Source organism: Gobio gobio (assembly GCF_949357685.1).
Source record: "Gobio gobio genome assembly, chromosome: 21".
In the NCBI taxonomy this organism is placed as follows: Eukaryota; Metazoa; Chordata; class Actinopteri; order Cypriniformes; family Gobionidae; genus Gobio; species Gobio gobio.
In genome coordinates this window covers 15101135-15122060 of record NC_137117.1, presented here as the reverse complement: position 1 = coordinate 15122060, position 20926 = coordinate 15101135, and the positions used below count along the sequence as shown (strand labels likewise).

Genomic DNA, 20926 nt, shown 5'->3' with positions numbered 1-20926 from the left:
TTCACCTGCTCACTTGTTAGCTGCACTATATAGCTGAATGTGACTTGTAAAGGTCACTAAAGAGCTTTACTTAGGGTGCATCTCAATCAGCTCCCTAGTTCAGTAGTCAGGGCACTGATCAGGACACAAGTCAATGGGATGACTCCCTGATCAGTGCCCTGACTACTGAACTAGGGAGCTGATTGAGACGCATCCTTAGGCTGAATCCGAAATCGCCCCCTACACTCTCATTCACTATTTCCTACGTTAGTCCACTTATATAGTTCACTTGATGAGTGAATGAAAACAAGTGCGTGAAGTCAGACAGCCGTTGAGTGTACATCGGCTGTATATTCGTTATTGCGGTGTAATGTGGGATTGATTGAGTGCACTCAATAACGTCCACTATGGTTTCGGACACCACTACAAATGGCTGCCCCCTCATATAATGCCATATTTGAGGGTATAGGGGGCGATTTCGGATTCAGCCTTAAACTATCCATCTGGTTAGAACATCTCAAGTCTTTCTTATATTTTTAGAGACACAAACCCATACGATATCTTTACATACACATTTAATATAATCATGTAACTATTTACACCTTGTGACTGAAGCACAGCTCATATTTTACAGGTTTTGCTGTAAAATCGTGTGTGTTTTTTAGCACAAGTATGGGGAACTATGAAATTTGAGAGCTGCACAACAACATTTGTAAAGCTACAGTCCTTCATTTGTAGAACGTTTCATTAAACAAAATTAAAGACTAAAATCTTTATGGCACTTAAAAGATTAGTTCACTTCAAAATGAAAATGTCCTGATAATTTACTCACCCCTCATCTCATCCAAGATGTGCATGTCTTTCTTTCTTCAGTCAAAAAGAAATTACGTTTTTTGAGGAAAACATTTTACATTTTGATACAAAAATGTTTTTTATTGCCGATGGTTTCGCTAGATAAGACCCTATTCCTCGTCTTGTATCGAGTCTCTGAAGCCCTTTGAAACTGCGTTGATTTGGACCTTAAACCCGTCGGTTGCAATTGACTGTTCGCAAAGACCCGCCCCCTTTAGTTACTGTTGCGATGTCCGACAAGCCATGACACTCTCACACCACACACATGTTCTCACGTAGAGAAAATACATTGCGGAGCAAAGAGGACACTGACAACATGCCGACAGACAGGACAGAGCAAGTTACTGTTGATATGAAACAAAGTCTCAACTTTGAAATTGTCATTTTTTTTAAAGAAATTTAAACAATAAATAGCGTTTTGTGGCTCTTTAATGTGTCGTGATAATGCGTCTCAGTTAAAGCTGCTTGTGAACCGATTATCTCTTCCTTCTAGTTCATTGATAAGCATAAACACGAATGAACACTAAAAGAAATGTTGTTTCAACCACGGAAAGACGTCAGTACACACCGTCGGACAAAACGGCAGATTCGGCGATGTGATTGGTCAGACCGCCTGTCAATCAAACTTGCGGCGAAGTGTGAATTGAAGTCCATTGTGTGGAGAAAAATCCTGGAATGTTTTCCTCAAAAAACTTCTTTTCGACTGAAGAAACAAAGACATGAACATATTGGATGAGATGGGGGTGAGTAAATGATCAGGACATTTTAATTTTGAAGTGAACTTATCCTTTAAAGAGCCAATTTGAATTCCAATAAATAGAAATTAAACATAGCCCAAGTATTTTATTTTGCCTAAAATAATTTTTTGATAATTAATTTTTTTTCTTTAATACTTTAAGGTTAACGTTAGTTAATGCAATTAGTTACTTTGTTAATGCATTCGGCATCAAGAACTAATAATGAACCTCAATTTTCACATGATAAAAATGTTATTATATATGTGCTATAGAAATGTACACTATCCATTATCAATAAATGTTGTAAAAGTTTTGTTTGTTGTTATTTAATTTCATTTATTGCATTAACTAAAGTTAATGTATAAAATCTTACAGTAAAATGTAAGCAGAAAAGTCACTTTCTTGATTAAGGGGGTGAAATTAAAAAAGGAAAGTGTCTCTTAAAATTGTAAAACATAAAAATTCACAGCATTGTCATGAGTAAACATAGTTCTGACTAAAAAGTCTACAGTGATCATGTTTGTTATGCTACATTTCGTTTTTTTAAACTAGCAGCATGAACTGAAATGTAAAAAATTGAAAGCTAGGCTAGCTGTCTCAATCTTTTGGCTCAATAATAAATACAGAAGACCTAAACTGACTGTAAAGTCCTCCATAGAGCAGCTGAAGTAAATATGTCCAAGAAGTCAGTAACGGCATCCGTGTCGATTCAAGTACTTTTTCAAGATAATTTTCCTTTCCTCCACACTGCTAAACTTAAGTAACTCACGATCATCTGCGATCTGACCAGCATCAAGTCTGGTTTCGCTGAGGCCTTTGGTGCTTCTACTCCAGCTGGGTTATTAGCTTCCACGAGGCTTTATTTATTGACAGTGATCTTGTCCAGACCGGGCCACGCTGGGACGTAGTACCGGGGCAGAGTCCCTTCCATCAGTCGCTCCATCCAGAGCCCGAGTCGATCCAGTTTGTGGTGGATCTGAAGAGTTGTGGATCGGGAGCGTGCCATGCCTTTCCTGGATCGGGAACCTCCTCCTTCCTCTTCCGGCTTGCTATCCAAGTCTTCACCTGTGTAGACTGGCTTGAAAAGACACAGGTATTTCTTATGGCCATTGAGGGCTAGAACGTAACCCGTGTAGTCCGCTTTGCGGCCGGACACCTCGTCCTCGTCCGTGTCGATCTGCATGGCGTCCTGGGCGTACTCCAGCACAGCAGTCATCCATTCACTGTGTTTATCCACATTTAGGAAGGAGAAGTGTAGCGTCAGACTCCTGCGAGGAAGAGGAAACATTGAGAGCGCTTACATGCACGTTCTTAAACCAGTTATGCTTAAAAAGCCCACAATGCGTGCGGAACAGGTTTCCTTTATCGATGCAAGATCATAAATGGCTTACGAATAAACGGATCAACACAGCTAGATTTTGTTCCATTACCCCAATTTCGCCCAGCATGTAAACACCTCAATCTGAGTTCCTCTGTCAGCTTATTGAAGTGCGCGTGTGTGATATGTGACAGGAAAGCGTCCTTATATACCAAATATGTGACTGTTTTACGGACGTTGATGAGAACTATATCAAAAATATATATTTTTTTGGTACAGATGTAGAAACTTCAAATATGAGAGAAGAAATTTTAATGCTTTATACTACCGGACAGTTGAATGCTTGCATCTGATTGGTTGACGAACGTTCTAAGGTGTTCCCTTGTGCAATTATTTTCAGGGAAATGAACGGCTAAAGTAGTTCCAGACAGGTCTTGACCACATTACAGCTCCATATCACTTCGCTAAATGATTTCAGTTATTTCAAAGGTCCTACAGCCGACAACAGCAAAAGAACCAAAACCCACAACGACACTGACCAAGCAAATAAATATAGTAAACAATAGGATTAAAATGACAAATTATTACACATACGTATTATGTACACATACAGGTACTCTCTTTCTCCTGCTCTCTCTGCTCTCCCATCAAACACACGCACACATACACTACACACTCAAACTCAAACTGTTCTTGGAGCAGATAAACTTACAGTTTCGCTATTGGTAGAGACGCTGCTGCTGAACACTGTTGAGAGACGGACTCAGGTCATTCACACGCTTAATCTCTCTCTCTCTATTAACTGCATTCATAACTGCATTAATAACTGCATTAATCTGCTATCAGTGGCTCAAGTCTCTGTTACTAGCTCTAAAATGGCATTTTGGAATTAGCAATGGAGGCTTGGGATGAGATGTGTAAGAAATTAGTCCTAAACACAACAGCGTTTAAAGGACAAAAACTTGCTAATGTCTTGAAATTCAACATCTGAACAATGTCTTGAAGTGTGGTAACCGTAGTACAAGTGGAATAATTGATTCCGGTTCATTTAATTATTTGAAATGTTTGCGTCGTGGCTGCATTAAGACCTCGGGTGTGCCTTATTTTCTAATAATTCAACAGCCCGTCGTCAATTATTCCTTATTTAAAGGGTTAGTTCACATTCAGTTGTACGCGAATAAAAGCATAAATTCAATCTTTTCATCATATAAAGCATATTTAATATGCTTATTACAAAATAAATGTAAATAAAGTAGTGGTGGGCCGTTATCGGCGTTAACGTGCTGCGTTAACGTGAGACTCTTATTGGGCGATAAAAAAAATGATCGCTGTTAATCTATTCTCAAAGTTGGGTTGGGAGCTAGGTCTATACTACGCAAGCTATGATGACTTTCACCTTGATATTTTAGCGCGGATGTATACCTAGCCGAATTGCACTGTAGGGGGCGAGAGAACGAGTCTTCGAACCTGTGTGTATGCCAACATACGTTGTCAAAAATATCCATATTTCGATATGTATCGATACTGAAATATCTGAAACGATACAATACTCATTTTCTACAGTATCGATATATCAGCTGCACTCTCCTCTCTGACCGACAGCGAGTTGACACACGCCCGCCTCCTCTCATTCAGTCCGGTTAACCCTCTGAACTTGGCGAATGGGTGTTCTGCTGGATATTTCTTCATGACAGCGTGTTAGTGTTGGTGTGACCGGTCTGAATTTCGCGCGGGGTTGCACATAACGTTAATTCTACTAATTCCCGCAGATTTCGCGCTCTCATCTGAAGCGCACACACACATACCATAATAAAGCCGCCTCTGACTTACAAGTGCAGAAATGAGCTCCTTTTTCCATCTTATTAATGGTCAAATACACTCAAAAATGTCTCAATGCCCATCTTGGTGAGTTTTAACGTAAACACAGTCGTAACCAGCTCCTCACAGGAACAGTGTTTGGGATCCATGCGAGCGTCAGGGGCCCATTCTTCGTACGACGCTAACTCAGTTAGCTGGATTTGATTGTTGACGATTTGACATGATCTCGGATTGTTTGGTTCTTCGAAGCTCATCCTGGACTTGCTGTCATAGTAACAGGTCCGTAAACTTAAACCTGCTCGGGAGCGGCTTATTTCATGTAAACAGGATTAGATTGCATCTTGAGGTGATACTTAAAATCTGTCCCATCCACTGCTACTTTATTACAAGAGTTCATTACTGAACCAGGGGCAATAATACAAATTTTAAATAATAATAATAATAATATAAAAATGTTATATTGTATATGTATATGAGAATGTATAATGTTGTGTATAATACTATAGACTTGATTGATTGATTTATTTGTGATGGAATAATTACTTTATATAATTTTATTTTTATTGGTTTACACACATGTTGTACAGTTAATCTGAGCCGTGCATTAAGTGATCACAGATATTATGGGAGTGGCTTGATGCAGCGCAAGAGAGGATAATTTGATCTTGACCCATAAGACACTTGAATACTGTCACGTTACAAATCTGCTTCAAATTGAATAAAAAATTAAATTACAACATTGAAATAAAAATGTAAAGGGTGTACAAATACTGTTTAAAATCGTGAATATAAATAATTGGTAATCATGTTAAAAAAAAAAAAAACATTTATCTATTATAACTTTTATGTTGGTTTGGTCGTTTGGCTGTTTCCTTATAAAGGTTCAGAAATTCGTGGGTTTTTTTTTGTGTAATTTGTCAAGTTTTTTTTGTTTTTTTTTTGTCAAGTTTTTTGCCAGGTGGCTTTTTAATTATATGATGTCATTACGTTGCTGTCTTGACGCCAGCCAATCGCTGCATTGCTGATCGTGGTTTCGAGTATCGATGCATCTGCCCTCTTCAGGGGAAAAAAGAACGCTCAGTAATCTTAGATAATTTAATTCAGATATTTTAATCCAATCCGCAAATTCGTTTGAAGAACCAAATTAGCCTGAGATCAGTTATCACGATTAAAAGATCTGGGATCTGTCAAATCATCTCAGATGTAATAAGCAACATACGAAGAACGGGCCTCAGGTCTTAAAGGGACAGAAGTTATTTATTATTCAAACTACAAAACGACAAACGATCACTTACGAGCACACATATTCTGAATGCCTTTGGCAGAATTCAAATGAGCCATTTTAATCTACATTAATTCCAAGATTACAGTGAGGTTAATCTAGATTAAAAATAATGATCTATGCCCACCCCTAAAATAAAGCAATCGAGTCTCTTCAGAAAATTTTGACTACCCGCTCAATTCATATAGATTCATTTTACGATCTCTTAATGAACTTTTTGAAGCGTCAAAGTGGTAATTGCATATCTGTCAATGGAAGAACAGAAAACTCCAGATTTCATAAAAAATATCTTAATTTGTGTTCTGAAGATGAACCAAAGTCTTCCAGGTTTGGAACGACATCGGGGTGAGTAAATAATGACAGAATTTTCATTTTAGGGTGAACTATCCCTTTAACATCACAACTCGCATAACAAATCAAATGCATTGATGTTTAAGTTTTCACGTCACCACAGAGGAATAACCTTTTTATTTTAATACAGTCTTGTGAACAAGGTTTCCTTGCAGTGCTAGGTTATTGATTAGCATGTTAACCGGTAAATCAGGTTATTTCAATAAACTGATTTTTGGTAGTTATCAGCGCATTGGTGTGCATGTAAACATGCTCATTCTACAGTGGCGGCTGGTCAATAGAGGGCGCTGGGGCACCGCCCCCATCAAAATTCCAGAAATATACATGTATACAAAAATGAAATAAAAATAAAATAGTTTACTCATACGACGTGCCGGCTGTTAGTAAGAGCCTCAGCATTTAATAAAAACTGGCTTTGATTGGTTAACTATTTTATATGTTCTTCAATATGTTTCATGCGGTTTCATGGGCGAGGGACTGGATGTGTAAGTGGCTGGCTGGATGTGTTGTTAGCAATGCCCTTTATTGCTTTCCCTGTCTTTTATTTCAAAGTGTCGGTACTGAAGTTTTGTGTACAACAACGGGGATAAGAGACCTCAAATATCTAACTGAACAATGCAAATGTCATGACACTACTGAGATGACTGACTTTAATCAGAGAGTCATTGAGGAATTTGCTGGCCAGAAAGAAAGGAGAGCAAAATGTATGTTCAAGTAGTCAACATGCTAGTCTGTTGTTGCTGTTTTCTTTTGTTTTTTCTTTCCTCATTCAATTATATGTAGGAAATGAATGTGTAAAAAGATAAAAGTGAAGACACTGTTTTCTCTTAAATGCTTGAATTTAGTCAACATGCATCTTGATAGTGCTTTGTATTTATTTGAAAATAAAATAAATAAAAATAATCATCACCAGCCGCCACTGTCATTCTATATATCTTTTTTTAGACAATGTAACCGCAAAAGTATGGCATGTAAGGAGGGCTCACCCTGTGAATGAATAGACTTCCTTGGCAAACTTGCTGAGCAGGATGTTCTTTGTGGTGTCAGTAAGTACCAGAACTACATTGACGTGACCCGGCCTCAACTTCACCAGGTTACTAGTGTATGTGATGTCGGTTAACTCTGTCACCTCCACAAAGTTCTTCTTTGGTGGACGACTGCTGGAAAGAATGTAAAGTGAAAAACAAAATGTGAGCAGAAAATAAAGCAGGAAAGCATCAATATAACAATTCTGGCCTATAAGCACATACTTCTGTTTGTGTTATGGCTCTATACTTATTTTAGTTTTATTAATTCAGACCAAATATAATGACTACAAAAATAAAATTAATTGTAAATGCTATATTGCTGCATTGGGTGACGTATACTTTTATTACTATACAACCTTTTTTGACATTTAGATAAAATAAAGTGACAAATCAATTGTTTTAAATTCTACAAGTGATTTTAGGCATCACAACATCATAGAGTACAGTATAAAAAAATTATATACATTTACATATCGGCTAAAGATTACAATTTACAGTGTTAGTAAATATCAATAATGATATATAAATAAATTATAATAATATACATATTATGAATCCATTATGTAAATAATCTAAATATAAAAATAAGGGAAATTAGCATGCATAATTAAATATCCAAAATTGACCAATATTGATACTAAAATCTTTAATATCTTCCAATAAACAATATGATACTTATACACTGTGCCGTATTAAAATAGATTAAGTACTATACATAATATACAAAAGAACCTGGATGTGTTGGAGGTGTTTGGTGAACCGTTCTCTGTCTTAGCCGTCTCATTTGATTTCACTTTGTGCTGTTTTTCCTCACTTGAGTCGCTGAAAATGGAAACAGCGATGTTGAATGTCTCTGCATTTCCCTTCTAAAGATGCATCAAAATTACGAAAGCAATAAATCTCACCTAAAAGCTTGAATAACTACAGTGCCGAATAAAATAAAAAGTGCAGAGAATAACAAAGACATGAGGGGCATCATCTCACGCCTGCAAAAGAAAATTAGAACGTTAAATATCCAAATATTAAAAAATATTCATATATTTTTATTAATAGTAGAGCTTGTCAAATGACGTTTTATTCTCTTACCAGTTATTGTGAAGGAGGTCATCAATAATTTCAGATAAGTAGTCATATGCCGTGTAAATCCATCTTATTAAAAACATCTGAAAGAAAAATAAATGTAGAAAATGTAAACTATTGTAGGACACTTGCCAGCTGACTCTATGCTGGGCTAGTGTGTGTCATGATTTTATGGAGTACATGCACACTTGACTTTGTTTTTAATTAGACTATACAATTTAGATGTTTGAAAACCGCCAAACTGACCCCAAACCAGCCCAAATTTTGTTCACCCGCCCAAGCCCGTTTTTACCCGCACAATCAAATTCCAAACCGCCCAATCTGGCAACACTGAATCTAGATCTCTAATGTGAAACATGCATATAGGTCAGAGCTAATTTCTCAATTAAAGACGCTCCATGAAAAGCAAACCCTGAGAGACTCACTGAGGCGAACTCATTGTTGAGCTCTGGCAGAATGGCGTCGTAGTTGAGGATGGAGGGATCCTTCTGCAGTCTTTCGAGTTCCTCCAGGAGCTTGTGTTTGTCCTCCTTACTGCCGTTCCATCCTCCCAAGACTGGCTTATACATGATCTTACCAGCTTCGTTACGCCTCTCCAGAATCACCACCTGCTCAATACACACAAAAGTCTAAGCTGCTGACTTCAGTGGTCAGTGGCTAATTATGGATTTTGCCATTATTGATAACTTTGATGGGAAAACAGGCCAATAACCAAATAACCGATTGGTAATTTTCAATGAATTATCAATGAAAACTTTCAATGTAAAACGTACAAAATTCAGTGTGAATAGTGCTAAACTACATCACAAAATTAACTCTTTCTCTGAAAATTGATGGAATTTTCCGTCATTCCGTGTTTTCACTGTTATGTGGTAGGAGACACTATTACGAAGCAGAAACAAGCGATAAAAGCATTGCTTATGCACATTGTTGCTTAATGACATGACATGACATGACATGACATGACATGACATGACATGACATGACATGACATGACATGACATGACATGACATGACATGACATGACATGACATGACAGGAGCAGGGAAACAAGAGGTACATTCGACGACGATTCCGCACTGGACTGCAAACACAAGGAGATTAAATAGGGAACAAACAAAAGAGGGTAACGAGGGAAGACAGGTGGGGCAAATGAACCAATAATCAGGAAACAAGGTGGGCGGGGTTAGACAATGGACACGAGCACATGGCACAAAGAAACACTTAACAAGACATGTGCTCACACCAAACATGACATGAACATGCAGCTAATGAGAACTCATCAGCTGCATGTTCACACAAAACATGACAACATGACGTAGCACGTAGCCAGTGAAAAAACACCAACCACGTGCTACACAACATAAGACAAAACATGAAAGCACACGGCCGATGAAAACATGAGCCGTGTGCTACACAGAACACACAGACAGAAGAGCAAACGCTCACAGGACAAAACAAACACGCGGAGCATGAATGTCCGAATCCCAACACAAAACTGAAACCCAAACTAGACCGAAGTGCTGGGATCCGAACACCACGCCCCGCACACAAAACACAAGGACAGAAGAGCACGCAGCTTGAGCATGCTCAAAGCCGCGCGCTCACACGAGGCAAGACAAACAATACAGGAGTGTCAGGGCTCTGTCACAAACCAAGAGTAAACTAGACCGAAGTGACAGAACCCTGACAGTATATTGATTAAAAAGCCATACAGGCACCTACTGGGTAATGGCATTACAAATGAAAATTATTATTTTTCTAGCCACAAAATTACTAATTTGCCTCTTTGAATTGGAATTCTCTATTTTAACCTTAATTGAGACACTAATTGTAATATAAATAAGAAAAATATTAGAAGAAAAATATTTTAAGTGGTCATTAATTGACAACAATTATTGCACAAATAGTATTTAGTACCAAAAGAACTCCTCAAAATATTCAATAAATATTATTGAACTAAAATATAGAACATTTATTTAGTTGAAAAATAGTTGACCGTGTGCGCCGCCGCGAGATGAGAGCATGTCGCAACTCGTTTTTTCAACGCCTCTGGCTTTAACTGTTATGGCACATTAGCGCCAAAACGCTATTTATTGTTTGAATTTTGCATTAAAACTTAAAAAAATGTAAAAGCTTAGAATTTTTTTAATATCAAAAGCAGGTTTGGCAATTTGGCGTGAGATTAAGATGGGCAGAGTGGGACCGTGAGACAGAGACTGAAAGCGTGTATATCACGCCAAATGCGGGAGAGTTGGCAACCCTGTGAAAATGTTCCTCCGGTGCAAAAGCCTGTTAAACTGCATGTATAAGATAAGGTCTACCTGTGGTGGTGTGCCGTCTTTGTTCTTTAGAAGAACATCACATAGAGGCTGCTGCCGTCGCTGGTAGACATAAGCAAAGCGCAATACATCAACAGTGTTTGCAGAGGCCAGTGAAAGGAACGCATCATTTCCTGCGGCGAAGGAATCTTCCTCACCAGTGATGAGTAGAACGCAATATCTGTAGAAAAGACATCGCAGACCTTTGGAAAAGACATGTTGCATCAGATTAACTAGTGATTTTTACACAGCCATCTTACTTCCTGCGTCGATGGAACTGTTTAACTGGGCAAAGCTCATCAAATAGCTTCTGGTTTATCAGACGAGGGGCCAGTAGGAACCTGTTGTTGGAGATGAACTCCTCTATTATCTGCTTCTTCATCACTTTAGCCTGAGGGGGAAGATAGTCAATTGAAAGTCAGAGGTAAACACATTTATATCTTCTCAAACATCTCATATGACAACCATTTTCCAAGCAAGGCATTGTTTGTTGGTCCTTCTGTCAAGCACACATATTTAAGTGCCCCTATTATGCTATTTTAAAGGTTCTTCATTTTGTTTGGGAGGTCTCTTAAAACAGGTTTACATGCATCAAAAAATGTCAAAAAACACTTTCATTTTCTCATAATCTACATTGCACATCACCAAATTTTTGTGAATCTGTTGTGATTGGTCTACCGCTTACAGTGCTTGTTTCAGAATCTAAAACCATTACCACAAACTTCAGCTCCACTTCCTAAAGCTCAGCGATTGTACACACTAAAGACAGTAACGACGCCGTCGATTTTACCAAATCAATCCGAGCACGTGTCCAATTGGAAGAACTAGTTATTCAACCCGAACCTTCATCGCAAGGACGACTTTACTTGAGCAGAGCGTTTCTCAGAGATGCGCTACTCAGTTTGAGGTACATTATTAGATATTGCAACTGTAACTCCTCACCATCAGCATCAGCAACAAGTGTATGTCCATCAACAAACCCATGTGTATATTTATTATTTATTGCAGTGCACATGCAGGAACTGTATCAATAACAGCGCATGCGTTAGCCAAGCACTGATGTTAATGACTGATGTAACATAAACATTTGTAAAACAAATCTTGCTACATCCTTTATCTTTACTCAAAATAGTATGAACGCCACCCAATCTACATTAATAGACAAAATTTTAGGTAATAGTGGCCCACAGCTGATTTGGAGTATTTCAGTAAGACAGTAATAACGTGAGTTAGCCGGAAACTTGCACAATATAAAACACAAAACTACGTATTTTGAACACCTGGTAGAAAATATATACATCAATAATTATCATAATATAGGCTTTTCAAACGACTCGTATAGGCGGTTCAGAATTGATTCTTATTTATTGTGCACTTTCGACTTTACAACTTTGAGGAATATTTACATTCACAGACAGCGATATTACACACTGCATGAAAGGGAATATTCGAAAAACCATAATAGGGGCACTTTAAAACCAATATTAACCATTTAGAATCTCTAAAATCAGAGGGAAGCAAGATGCGCTGAAGCCCCAACCTAATTAGTTGATATGAATGTTGTTTCAGGACTACAACCTTCTAGGACCAGGATCCAGGTAGCCTAGTTTTGATGTGAAGGGGCACTAAGTTACAACCCAAGCAAGCGCTACTCAATATTTTTGCGTTGCACCATTAAACTTAGTTGAAACTCAACTCTGCATATAAACTAAATACACTGCCCGGCCAAAAAGAATGTTGCTGCTTGGATTTAAATAAGCTAATGTTTAAGAATCTATGATTGCAGTGATTATTATGTTTCTAGCATGTTATATGTTTGGCTACAGTTCTTCTAATCCTAATTGATGATGTGTGTAGCTTTTCATTTCTTAAACAACCATGTAGGAAGACACATCATGGCCATATTCCAGGATGATAATGTCAAGATTCAGCAAGCTCAGATAGTGAAAGAATGGTTGGTAGGGAGCATGAAGAATCATTTTCACACATGAATTGGCACCTCAGAGTCCAGACCTTCAATTCATTGAAAGTCTTTGGGATGTGCTGGAGGAGACTTTACAGAGTGCTGGACTCTTGCATTGTCAATACAAGAGCTTGACCAAAAATGTATGCACCTCTTGATGGAAATAACATCACAACATTTATTTCCATCAAGAGGTGCATCAATTTTGGTTGATCCCAAAGACTTTCAATGAATTGAAGGTCTGGACTCAGAGGCGCATACATGTTTGGTCAAGATCTTGATCAATAATCACTGCAATAATGATCCGATCATTTGCCTATTTAAATCCAAACAGTGACCTTTTTTTTGCGGGGCAGTGTATTCACGAAAGCCTCCGACCAGGAGTAATGGTTGGAATAAAATAGCAGACGGACTGAACTGGATCAATAAGCTCTTGTTTTACCTGACAGACTTCAATCCTTTAGACATATACGATAATGCTGATTATTAATCCTCCTTATTAAATTCAAACACAGTTTCTGAATGTTATTTACATATTATGGCGAGCTACCCAAGCACTCATCAGCATTGTAATGGAAACGGATCCAATTGCCAGTAGGCGGAATCTGGGAATATGAGCCATCAGGAGAAGAGGATATAAGCACAACAGAAAGAATCTTAGAGGAGGCTAGATCTCCCAAGACTAACACTTTCTCTAGTTATTTTCTCCTGTAGGCTCCAGTAATTATTAAGGAACCCAGACTGCAATTCTCCAGAAAGTTGCCACACATTCACTCCTGCACTCTTCAATGCTAATACACCAGCTTTCCAGCACCTTGGACATTTACACTAATTTAAATCTTGTCACTCGGTAAAGGCCCCTCTGGGGTAATTTCATCACACTCTCTTTCTCCTGCCACAATATAAAAATACCTATTAAGTTACCCATGATCAAGTAGTATTGTATTTTAATGGAAACTTATTTTTAACGTTAGTTGTGGGAGGCAAAAATGTTAGAATCAAGGATTAACTGAAATTCACGAGATTTCCACATAACTATGTATTTGACGGCTGTTATTGGATCATTGAGGGTAAACGTCATATGCGACTATGTGCTACTAGAGAGCTTACGACCCACTAACTACAAGAACAAATGGTGCAGCTGAATAAAGTACAGACAGAGTTAATAACAAACTAGCTAGTAGTTACTAAGCTGTTAGTGTGGACTTTACGTTCCAATTTCGGTAAGAACTTCCGAATGGCTGGTGCAACCCTACCAAGTAAAAATGGTTCAATACAAAATAAACCAAAGAATGTTCAAAACTAGCACAACTTAACCTGAACATAAACAGGTGAAACCATCAACTATATTTGTTGATTTTTGCCAGTAACTTCATTCAATCAATATGACCTACAAAAGTCAAGGGAACAGGTCTACCTGTATAATGTCTGCAGGCTTCTCCACGTCCTCTTTGAAGACAAGCATGGTTGGCGCATAAGTGTTAATATTGAATTTTCTGAGAAGGTCAGCGGTCTCAGAAAGACCTTGATCCACATATCCAAACTGCACGTAATCCTTATGGGCAAACGCTGTTAGCTATTGGAAAGTAATGAAAACGATCAGTCATTGGGGTACTGTACTGGAAGGTGAATTGCCAATTCTCAAGGTTACTAACCAACTGTACCTTATAAAGCAGAGGAACCGAAGGCACTTGGTCAAACAGGAGAACATGTGGCTTGTTCAGCTCATGCCAGCTCTTCAGAAACTCTTGGTTGTTCTTGTCTGTAACCTACAGACATCCATGAATGAGACGTTTGAGACCAGAAGAAGATATAAATGAATGCAGACATTAGTGAATGATGATGTTCACTAACCTTTTCGACTAGTCTCTGTGGCAGCAAATCCTCTACGAACTGCATCAAGTGGCCCTTAACAACAGCGTAATGAAAGAAAGCCACTTTTCCGTTGACAACACCAAGAATGGACGGAGTCTGATGTGCGCCCAGGTGATTTGATAAACGCCGCTCGTAACCAACATCAACCACACCGATTCCAATCCCTAGAAATGAGAAGAAAAAAAAAACATTTACTTGGAGGAAATCAACTTAACTTCATTTTAAGTCTAATTGACTTTTCTAGAAAATCTCTCACCCAGAGTTTCCAATTCTTGCACTGTTTCTTTCCAGACTGGCTCGATATGGATGCAGCTAAAGCACCAATCTGAGGTGATCTTGATCAGGTAAGGCCTCTTGAAGCTGTCAGGCACAACTTCATTGACATACTGGTTAAAGTGCAACGTGTACTTGCTGTCAGCAAAGTCCCGGCCCCCCTTATTGTTGAAGGGAAAGTGGAAGAAAGACTCGTCAAAGTAAAAGTGGCGGTAACCGTAATGGCCGCGACCATACGGATGTGCGTAATCTGTTTGTCCATAGCGATCGTAGCTGGCTCTTTTCTCCTCGTTTGTCAAGATCTATGGAGTAAAATGAAGTTAACACCAGCAAGCATTACTTCCGAGGACATGTAATCTGTTCCGAGTCTATATGAGCTACAGTACCTCATAAGACTTTGTAATCTTGATGAACATGTCTTCTGCTTCAGGATTTTTGTTTTTATCAGGATGCCTGACAATAGAAATGAAAGATGTCCATGGTGTACCATTCTTATTTAGACATCATGAAATTACTGTATAAGTATTACAATCTACAAAAAATTGCGCTCACCATTCTTTGGCCAGGCGTTTGTATACTTTCTTAATTTCTGCTTGGCTTGCACTTCTGGTGACACCAAGAACCTTATATGGATCAAATTCTGCAGTGCTTTCCACCACAGCATCCATCAGGAGCATGTAGATCATCATCACAGAGAGCAATACCACCCCCATCCTCATCATGACCATTTGTTCTGCTGCCTGGAGACTATCAGAATAATGACATTATGGAGAAAATACTGAAGTATGAAATGTATATTAAAAAAGGTATTTTAATATAAAAAATAATAATGAATAAATAAATGTAAAATAAAGACAAATGCAAAAATACATTTCTAATAAACAACAAACGAGGGGCGAATAGATAAATAAACATTAAATATTTATTCGTGAATTTGTCCAAAATATTTAAATAAATACAACAAAATGTGAAGGGTAGATAAATAAATGTACAAAAAATGAAGGAATTACATATCCATTGTAATTGTTGACTAAAATAAAATAATTTTTGGTATTTGAAATAAAGCTAAAATAATATAAAATAAAACTTAAATAAAAAAAATGTTGCCTTAATTGACAACTAATTGAAATAAATACGTTTAAATATAAGTACTAAAATTAAAATAAATTCTTTAAAAAAAAATACTTACCTAGTCTACCTGAAAATATAAAACTGAAAGCTAATACACAATACATTCTATACAATTATGTAAATAATATTAATATAACACATATGAATAAAAAATATTCATGATTACTTATGAGTCTGTTTTTCATTTCATGTTTGGTCTTCATTGTGTTATGATCGAACTGCCTTCGTCTGCTACATCCCAAACAAACATATACAAAATAACATGCGTATTAAAATATAAAAATCAAATATTTCCATTGAAAATACCGAAGCCTGTCATGCAGTAGGCTATACAGAAGTTTCTAATGGATGTCAGTGACACATGCTGCAGTCGCGTTTAGACTCTTACAGAAAACGCGACATAAATCTCAATCAAAGGTAAAAGAAAATAACCAATTAAACGCGATGTGGGGTAATAATAAAGCAGAGAATGCGGTTAAAAAGACATCTGACGAATGAGCAACATCCTTAGCTAGCCTGTTAGCCAGGCTAGCTCATGCTTTTATCACAAATATGACATCAAAACGAGAGGAGACTATTGAAACATAAATAGATTATGAATATACCGCTACGAAGGGCGAGAGAAGTTCATCCATCCATCTGAGTGACGCGTTCATAAACCATGAGACATGCGCATTAATAGCAGAGATTATAGCGGCACAGACATCTCTCTCTCTCTCTCTCTCTCTCTCTCTCTCTCTCTCTCTCTCTCTCTCTCTCTCTCTCTCTCTCTCTCTCTCTCTCTCTCTCTCTCTCTCACACACACACACACACACACACACACACACACACACACACACACACACACACACACACACACACACACACACACACACACACACAGTCATCATTTAACATGGTACCATGCCATTACAAAATCACATTACAAATCAGAATAGTCTAGATTAAAATTTTAATACAGAGACTCCAATCCAGACTCATCTTGTCATTATGTAACTTGTCAAGAATGAAATCGTAAAACAAAGGAGATATAAGGTCATACTTCACTTCATTGCTGTTCAACTGTGCGTTTAAAATTTAAAACAATAGTGCAGCCAAAGTCTTTCGTCTATTCATCAGTTTGTAGGACCAACTTCTGTCTGACAGTCTTGCAGCCTTTAACAGAAAAGATTTTCTCATTTTCAGGAAAGAAGGGCATCTCTCTGGCCACTTTATCTGCCAGATCAGAGTCTTGGGTCATTTTCAGATGGACCATCTCAGCCATGACACACTGACGCACATGCTTCAGCTCCAGAGGTAGGAAAGGAATATAGTGATCAATCAGATGATGATCTATGATACTGGAGTGTAGAAACCCACCTGTAGACATACACAATACACATAAAAATTAAAGGAGTTATTTGATGACTAAATGCAAACAAATATTGGGTAATAAAGGTTTTGCGAACGAACGTAAAGTTTCTCAGGAAATGCAAAGGTTTTGCGAGCGAATGCAAAGTTTCTCAGGGAACGCAAAGGTTTTGGGAGTCAACGTAAAGTTTCTCAGGGAACGCAAAGGTTTTGGGAGGGAACGCAAAAGTTTTGAGAGCGAACGCAAAGTTTCTCAGGAAACGCAAAAGTTTTGAGAGCGAACGCAAAGTTTATCAGGGAACGCAAAGCTTTTGGGAGCGAACGCAAAGTTTATCAGGTAACGCAAAGGTTTTGAGAGCGAACGCAAAGTTTCTCAGGGAACGCAAAGGTTTTGAGAGAGAACGCAAAGTTTCTCAGGGAACGCAAAGGTTTTGAGAGAGAACGCAAAGTTTCTCAGGGAACGCAAAGGTTTTGAGAGCGAACACAGTTTTTCAGGGAACGCAAAGGTTTTGAGAGCGTAGCCTACACAAAGTTTCTCAGGGGACGAAAAGGTTTTGCGAGTGAACGCAAAGTTTCTCAGGGAACAAAGTTTTAATTCTTTTGGTTTCTCTGTATTTTATTTTATTTTTTTAATTTTGTGTAATGAAAATACAAGCTTCAGTACTCTGTATCGCTAAGTATTTTGGAGAATACTTTGGTGATCTTTCAATACATACCATTTTTATCATTGAAAACGTTTCGAAGGATTTTAGTCTCAAGTTGCTTGCTGTTCATCCATAGCTCTTCCCGATCTTTGCCTTCTCTCCAGAAATCCAGAGCCACTTCGGCAATCACATTCCCACCTGCATTACTATGAATAAACACAACTTAATTAGGTCAATCTTTTGGGAGAGTAGAGCTACCACTCCGTTTGAATTTTATTTAGCTAATGTGTTGCCTACAACTGCATTTGTGGAAATCTGAAAAACAAAGCCATGATTTGGGAGCATTACCTGAGAAAAATGAAGATTGCATTGTAGAATGACACTCCATCTACTCGGGCATTGTAGTCCAGAAAGGCCTTCATGGTGTCAACCAGCTTTGGCTGCATCCTGTCCATTTCATCAAATATGAACATAGAGCGGGGAAACCTTGATACATTTCCATAAATCCACTCCTTTAGCTGTGCCTGAAAATACAGACCATGCAAATCCCAGTTAGAGAAAATACTTCTGATATGTGCAATATTCCAAGTTATTTTACAAAGATGTATTATTTGCATTATATACATTATTTTTACGAAAAATTGTCTCCGTTTAAGAGAAACATGGTGATCGTTTAACCTAACCCCAATACTTTCATACATTACTGTATAAAATGAAAATACTGAAACTTCAAATGACCCAAATCCCCAACTATATGGCTAACTCTAAGTCTGAGGTTCTTGTGGGCCATCTTACATGTTAAAGGTATAGAGCCTGAGCAGAATCAATCATTTGTTATAAATGTGATTGTTATAGATGTGAGTCTTAGGCCAAGGCTAAAATACTACATTTATTTACTTACGCTGTATAGGTCTGAATTTTTTTTGTGTGGGAAATGATACTCAGATATATATGTGTGAACATGATTGCTGTTTTCTCCTTTTTCATACACATTTCTTGCAATGATTTTAGCGACATGATTCTTTCCAACTCCTGAAGTCCCATGGAAAGAGAGGACCAGCGGTTTGTTTGGTTTACTGTCCGTCATAAATGACGATACAGCTTTTAGTACAACATCAGATGCAATGTGCTGCCCATAGAGAGAGTCTCTTAAATCTTTCTCCAAACCTGAAAGATGTGAAGATATGTGAAGTCAAAGATTGTTTGTAGCTTGCAAGGATAATTTGTACTATAAACAAATAATTACAAATAACACAGAAAGCCAAAGAAATCATGCCTAAAATACGAGTAAAAAAAAGTACTATAGCCAATTAAAATGTTTTAAAAATGCCTTACAGTTTTGAAGCAGACTGTACCCAGCTGAAGAAAAGTTAAACCAGCTCATGCAGATTTGCTGGTTTTAGCTGGACAAATTTCTCATGAAAAACCAGAGCACAGCTAAATAATCTGATGTAACACAATTTCCTGAGGGTTTCTGACACTTCTACAACATGACAAATATCTGATGAATACTTCTAAAATTGTATTTTAAAAAAGCATTTAAAAGGAATTGTATAGGCCTAATATATTTATTTTTTAACCAATAGTATTGTAATTTCTATTCTATCCCTCTCCCTTTCTTTCATTAATGCTATTTTTATTGGTAGGCTAAACACTGCTAAACATCAGTAGCCTACTATGAAAGAAAATGAATGTACCGGTAATATGTGGTAAAAACAATTTGATAACAACATAATGTTAGGTCTATGTGGCACCAGGTTGAACGTAAAATAGGCTAAATGGATTTTAACAGCCTACTTTTTTGAAGGAAATGAAGGAAACATTTGACGCTGCTTTCAAACCATCTACCATCAAAACATACGATATTGCCATTTTACTCACGTTTAGGGTCAAAAAGCAGCAAATCGTCCCGTTCAAAGAATTTGTTTACCACATAAGATGCAGTAGCCGCGAACACATCTAGAAACCCTGAAGATAATGTTATATTAGACACCAGCAATAAAACTATTAACAAATACCGCGCTTTCATTGTGAAAGCGAATCTGTCTCGGTTTCGTTTTTAGAAAGTAGCCCAAAGTTAACTCCGAGGGAGAACTGACTGATTAAGAGACGTAAATTGCACGCCTTAAGCAAACATTTCTGAAACTTTATTATAGCCTAGTTTTACACATACTCTTCAGTGGCATAGTCTACACCTAACATCATTTAGCCTACCGAAGAAAACGCGCTTTTCTTGTTTCCCCAGTTTTGTATGTTGACGTCAACTCGCTGTAACCATGACCACTTCGTTTCGTTTTGCATGTTGTGTATTCATTTAGTTAGTGCTCATTTTGTGATTCAAATCTTCACTAGATCTATCTAATTCTGTCACTCCGTTATCTACTCACCATCACAGAGCGCCTTCCTCATCATGATCATGTTCTGCTGCCAGGCAATAAATAAATGTAATGATGTTAATAGATAAGCACACACAAGTGAATATTAATGAATGCGAGCAAATATAATTTAAGCTAAGAAAAGTTTCAAATAGTGCTAAAAAGGCAAACTTATTTTTCCAGTAGGTAGGCTACAGTAGGTTATACATGATACTGAATCAAAATCGAAATCGACCCCCTTATTTCAAAGATAACAGTTTATGTATCCGTGTGTATAAATAAATGCCAATATTTCTAATAAATTGCCTACCTAATAATTAACCAAATGAAGGCTAAATAAATCCAAAATTATGATCAGAAAATATTATAATATAAACATTTCACTGCTTTTAATATTTTAGGTTTGTTTTATGTAGGCTACAGTTCAGCCTATGGACAATTGCTCGTCGCCTAGCAACTGTGACAGCTGCAGTTGACCAGTGGTGTTCCCTGTCGAAGTGGAACTTTGACACTGCGTCTTGGAGTTGACGCTATGGGGAACAGCAGGTG

The 20926-nt window shown here is 37.6% G+C and overlaps 2 protein-coding genes across 3 annotated transcripts; both read right to left on the bottom strand.

Annotated features, from left to right (window-relative positions):
* Positions 1-1719: 1719 nt before the first annotated feature.
* dnajc16 (DnaJ (Hsp40) homolog, subfamily C, member 16) lies at positions 1720-16236 on the bottom strand. 2 transcript variants are annotated; one of them, XM_079802892.1, is made up of 15 exons: positions 16175-16236; positions 15430-15624; positions 15264-15330; positions 14861-15179; positions 14584-14768; positions 14394-14498; positions 14147-14305; positions 11027-11157; positions 10770-10947; positions 8871-9053; positions 8452-8528; positions 8271-8351; positions 8098-8187; positions 7324-7497; positions 1720-2836 (listed from the first exon to the last, which is right to left on the bottom strand). In XM_079802892.1, exons 2-15 carry the CDS (start codon positions 15603-15605, stop codon positions 2428-2430), a joined length of 2334 nt encoding a protein of 777 aa, XP_079659018.1. In that variant the 5' UTR covers positions 15606-15624; positions 16175-16236; the 3' UTR covers positions 1720-2427. The 2 variants fall into 2 exon arrangements, with proteins under 2 accessions (XP_079659018.1, XP_079659019.1); XM_079802893.1 differs by having other exon boundaries at positions 7324-7494.
* A 705-nt stretch (positions 16237-16941) lies between these two features.
* LOC307117794 (torsin-1A-like) lies at positions 16942-20274 on the bottom strand. The gene is made up of 5 exons (XM_079802895.1): positions 19884-20274; positions 18904-19169; positions 18351-18526; positions 18075-18208; positions 16942-17367 (listed from the first exon to the last, which is right to left on the bottom strand). Exons 1-5 carry the CDS (start codon positions 20029-20031, stop codon positions 17117-17119), a joined length of 975 nt encoding a protein of 324 aa, XP_079659021.1. The 5' UTR covers positions 20032-20274; the 3' UTR covers positions 16942-17116.
* Between the last annotated feature and the right edge of the window lie 652 nt (positions 20275-20926).

Excerpts from the sequence above, each read along its gene's own strand:
- dnajc16 (XM_079802892.1), bottom strand. The coding sequence starts at position 15,605 with ATGGTCATGATGAGGATGGGGGTGGTATTGCTCTCTGTGATGATGATC. Across the intron at positions 11,158-14,146 it reads AGCCTGCAGACATTATACAG|GCTAAAGTGATGAAGAAGCA; the intron begins GTAGACCTGTTC and ends CTTCCCCCTCAG. Across the intron at positions 7,498-8,097 it reads AACACCTCCAACACATCCAG|CAGTCGTCCACCAAAGAAGA; the intron begins GTTCTTTTGTAT and ends CATTCTTTCCAG.
- LOC307117794 (XM_079802895.1), bottom strand. The coding sequence starts at position 20,031 with ATGAAAGCGCGGTATTTGTTAATAGTTTTATTGCTGGTGTCTAATATA. Across the intron at positions 19,170-19,883 it reads GCTGCTTTTTGACCCTAAAC|GTTTGGAGAAAGATTTAAGA; the intron begins GTGAGTAAAATG and ends CACATCTTTCAG. Across the intron at positions 18,527-18,903 it reads AAAATTCAGACCTATACAGC|GCACAGCTAAAGGAGTGGAT; the intron begins GTAAGTAAATAA and ends CTGTATTTTCAG.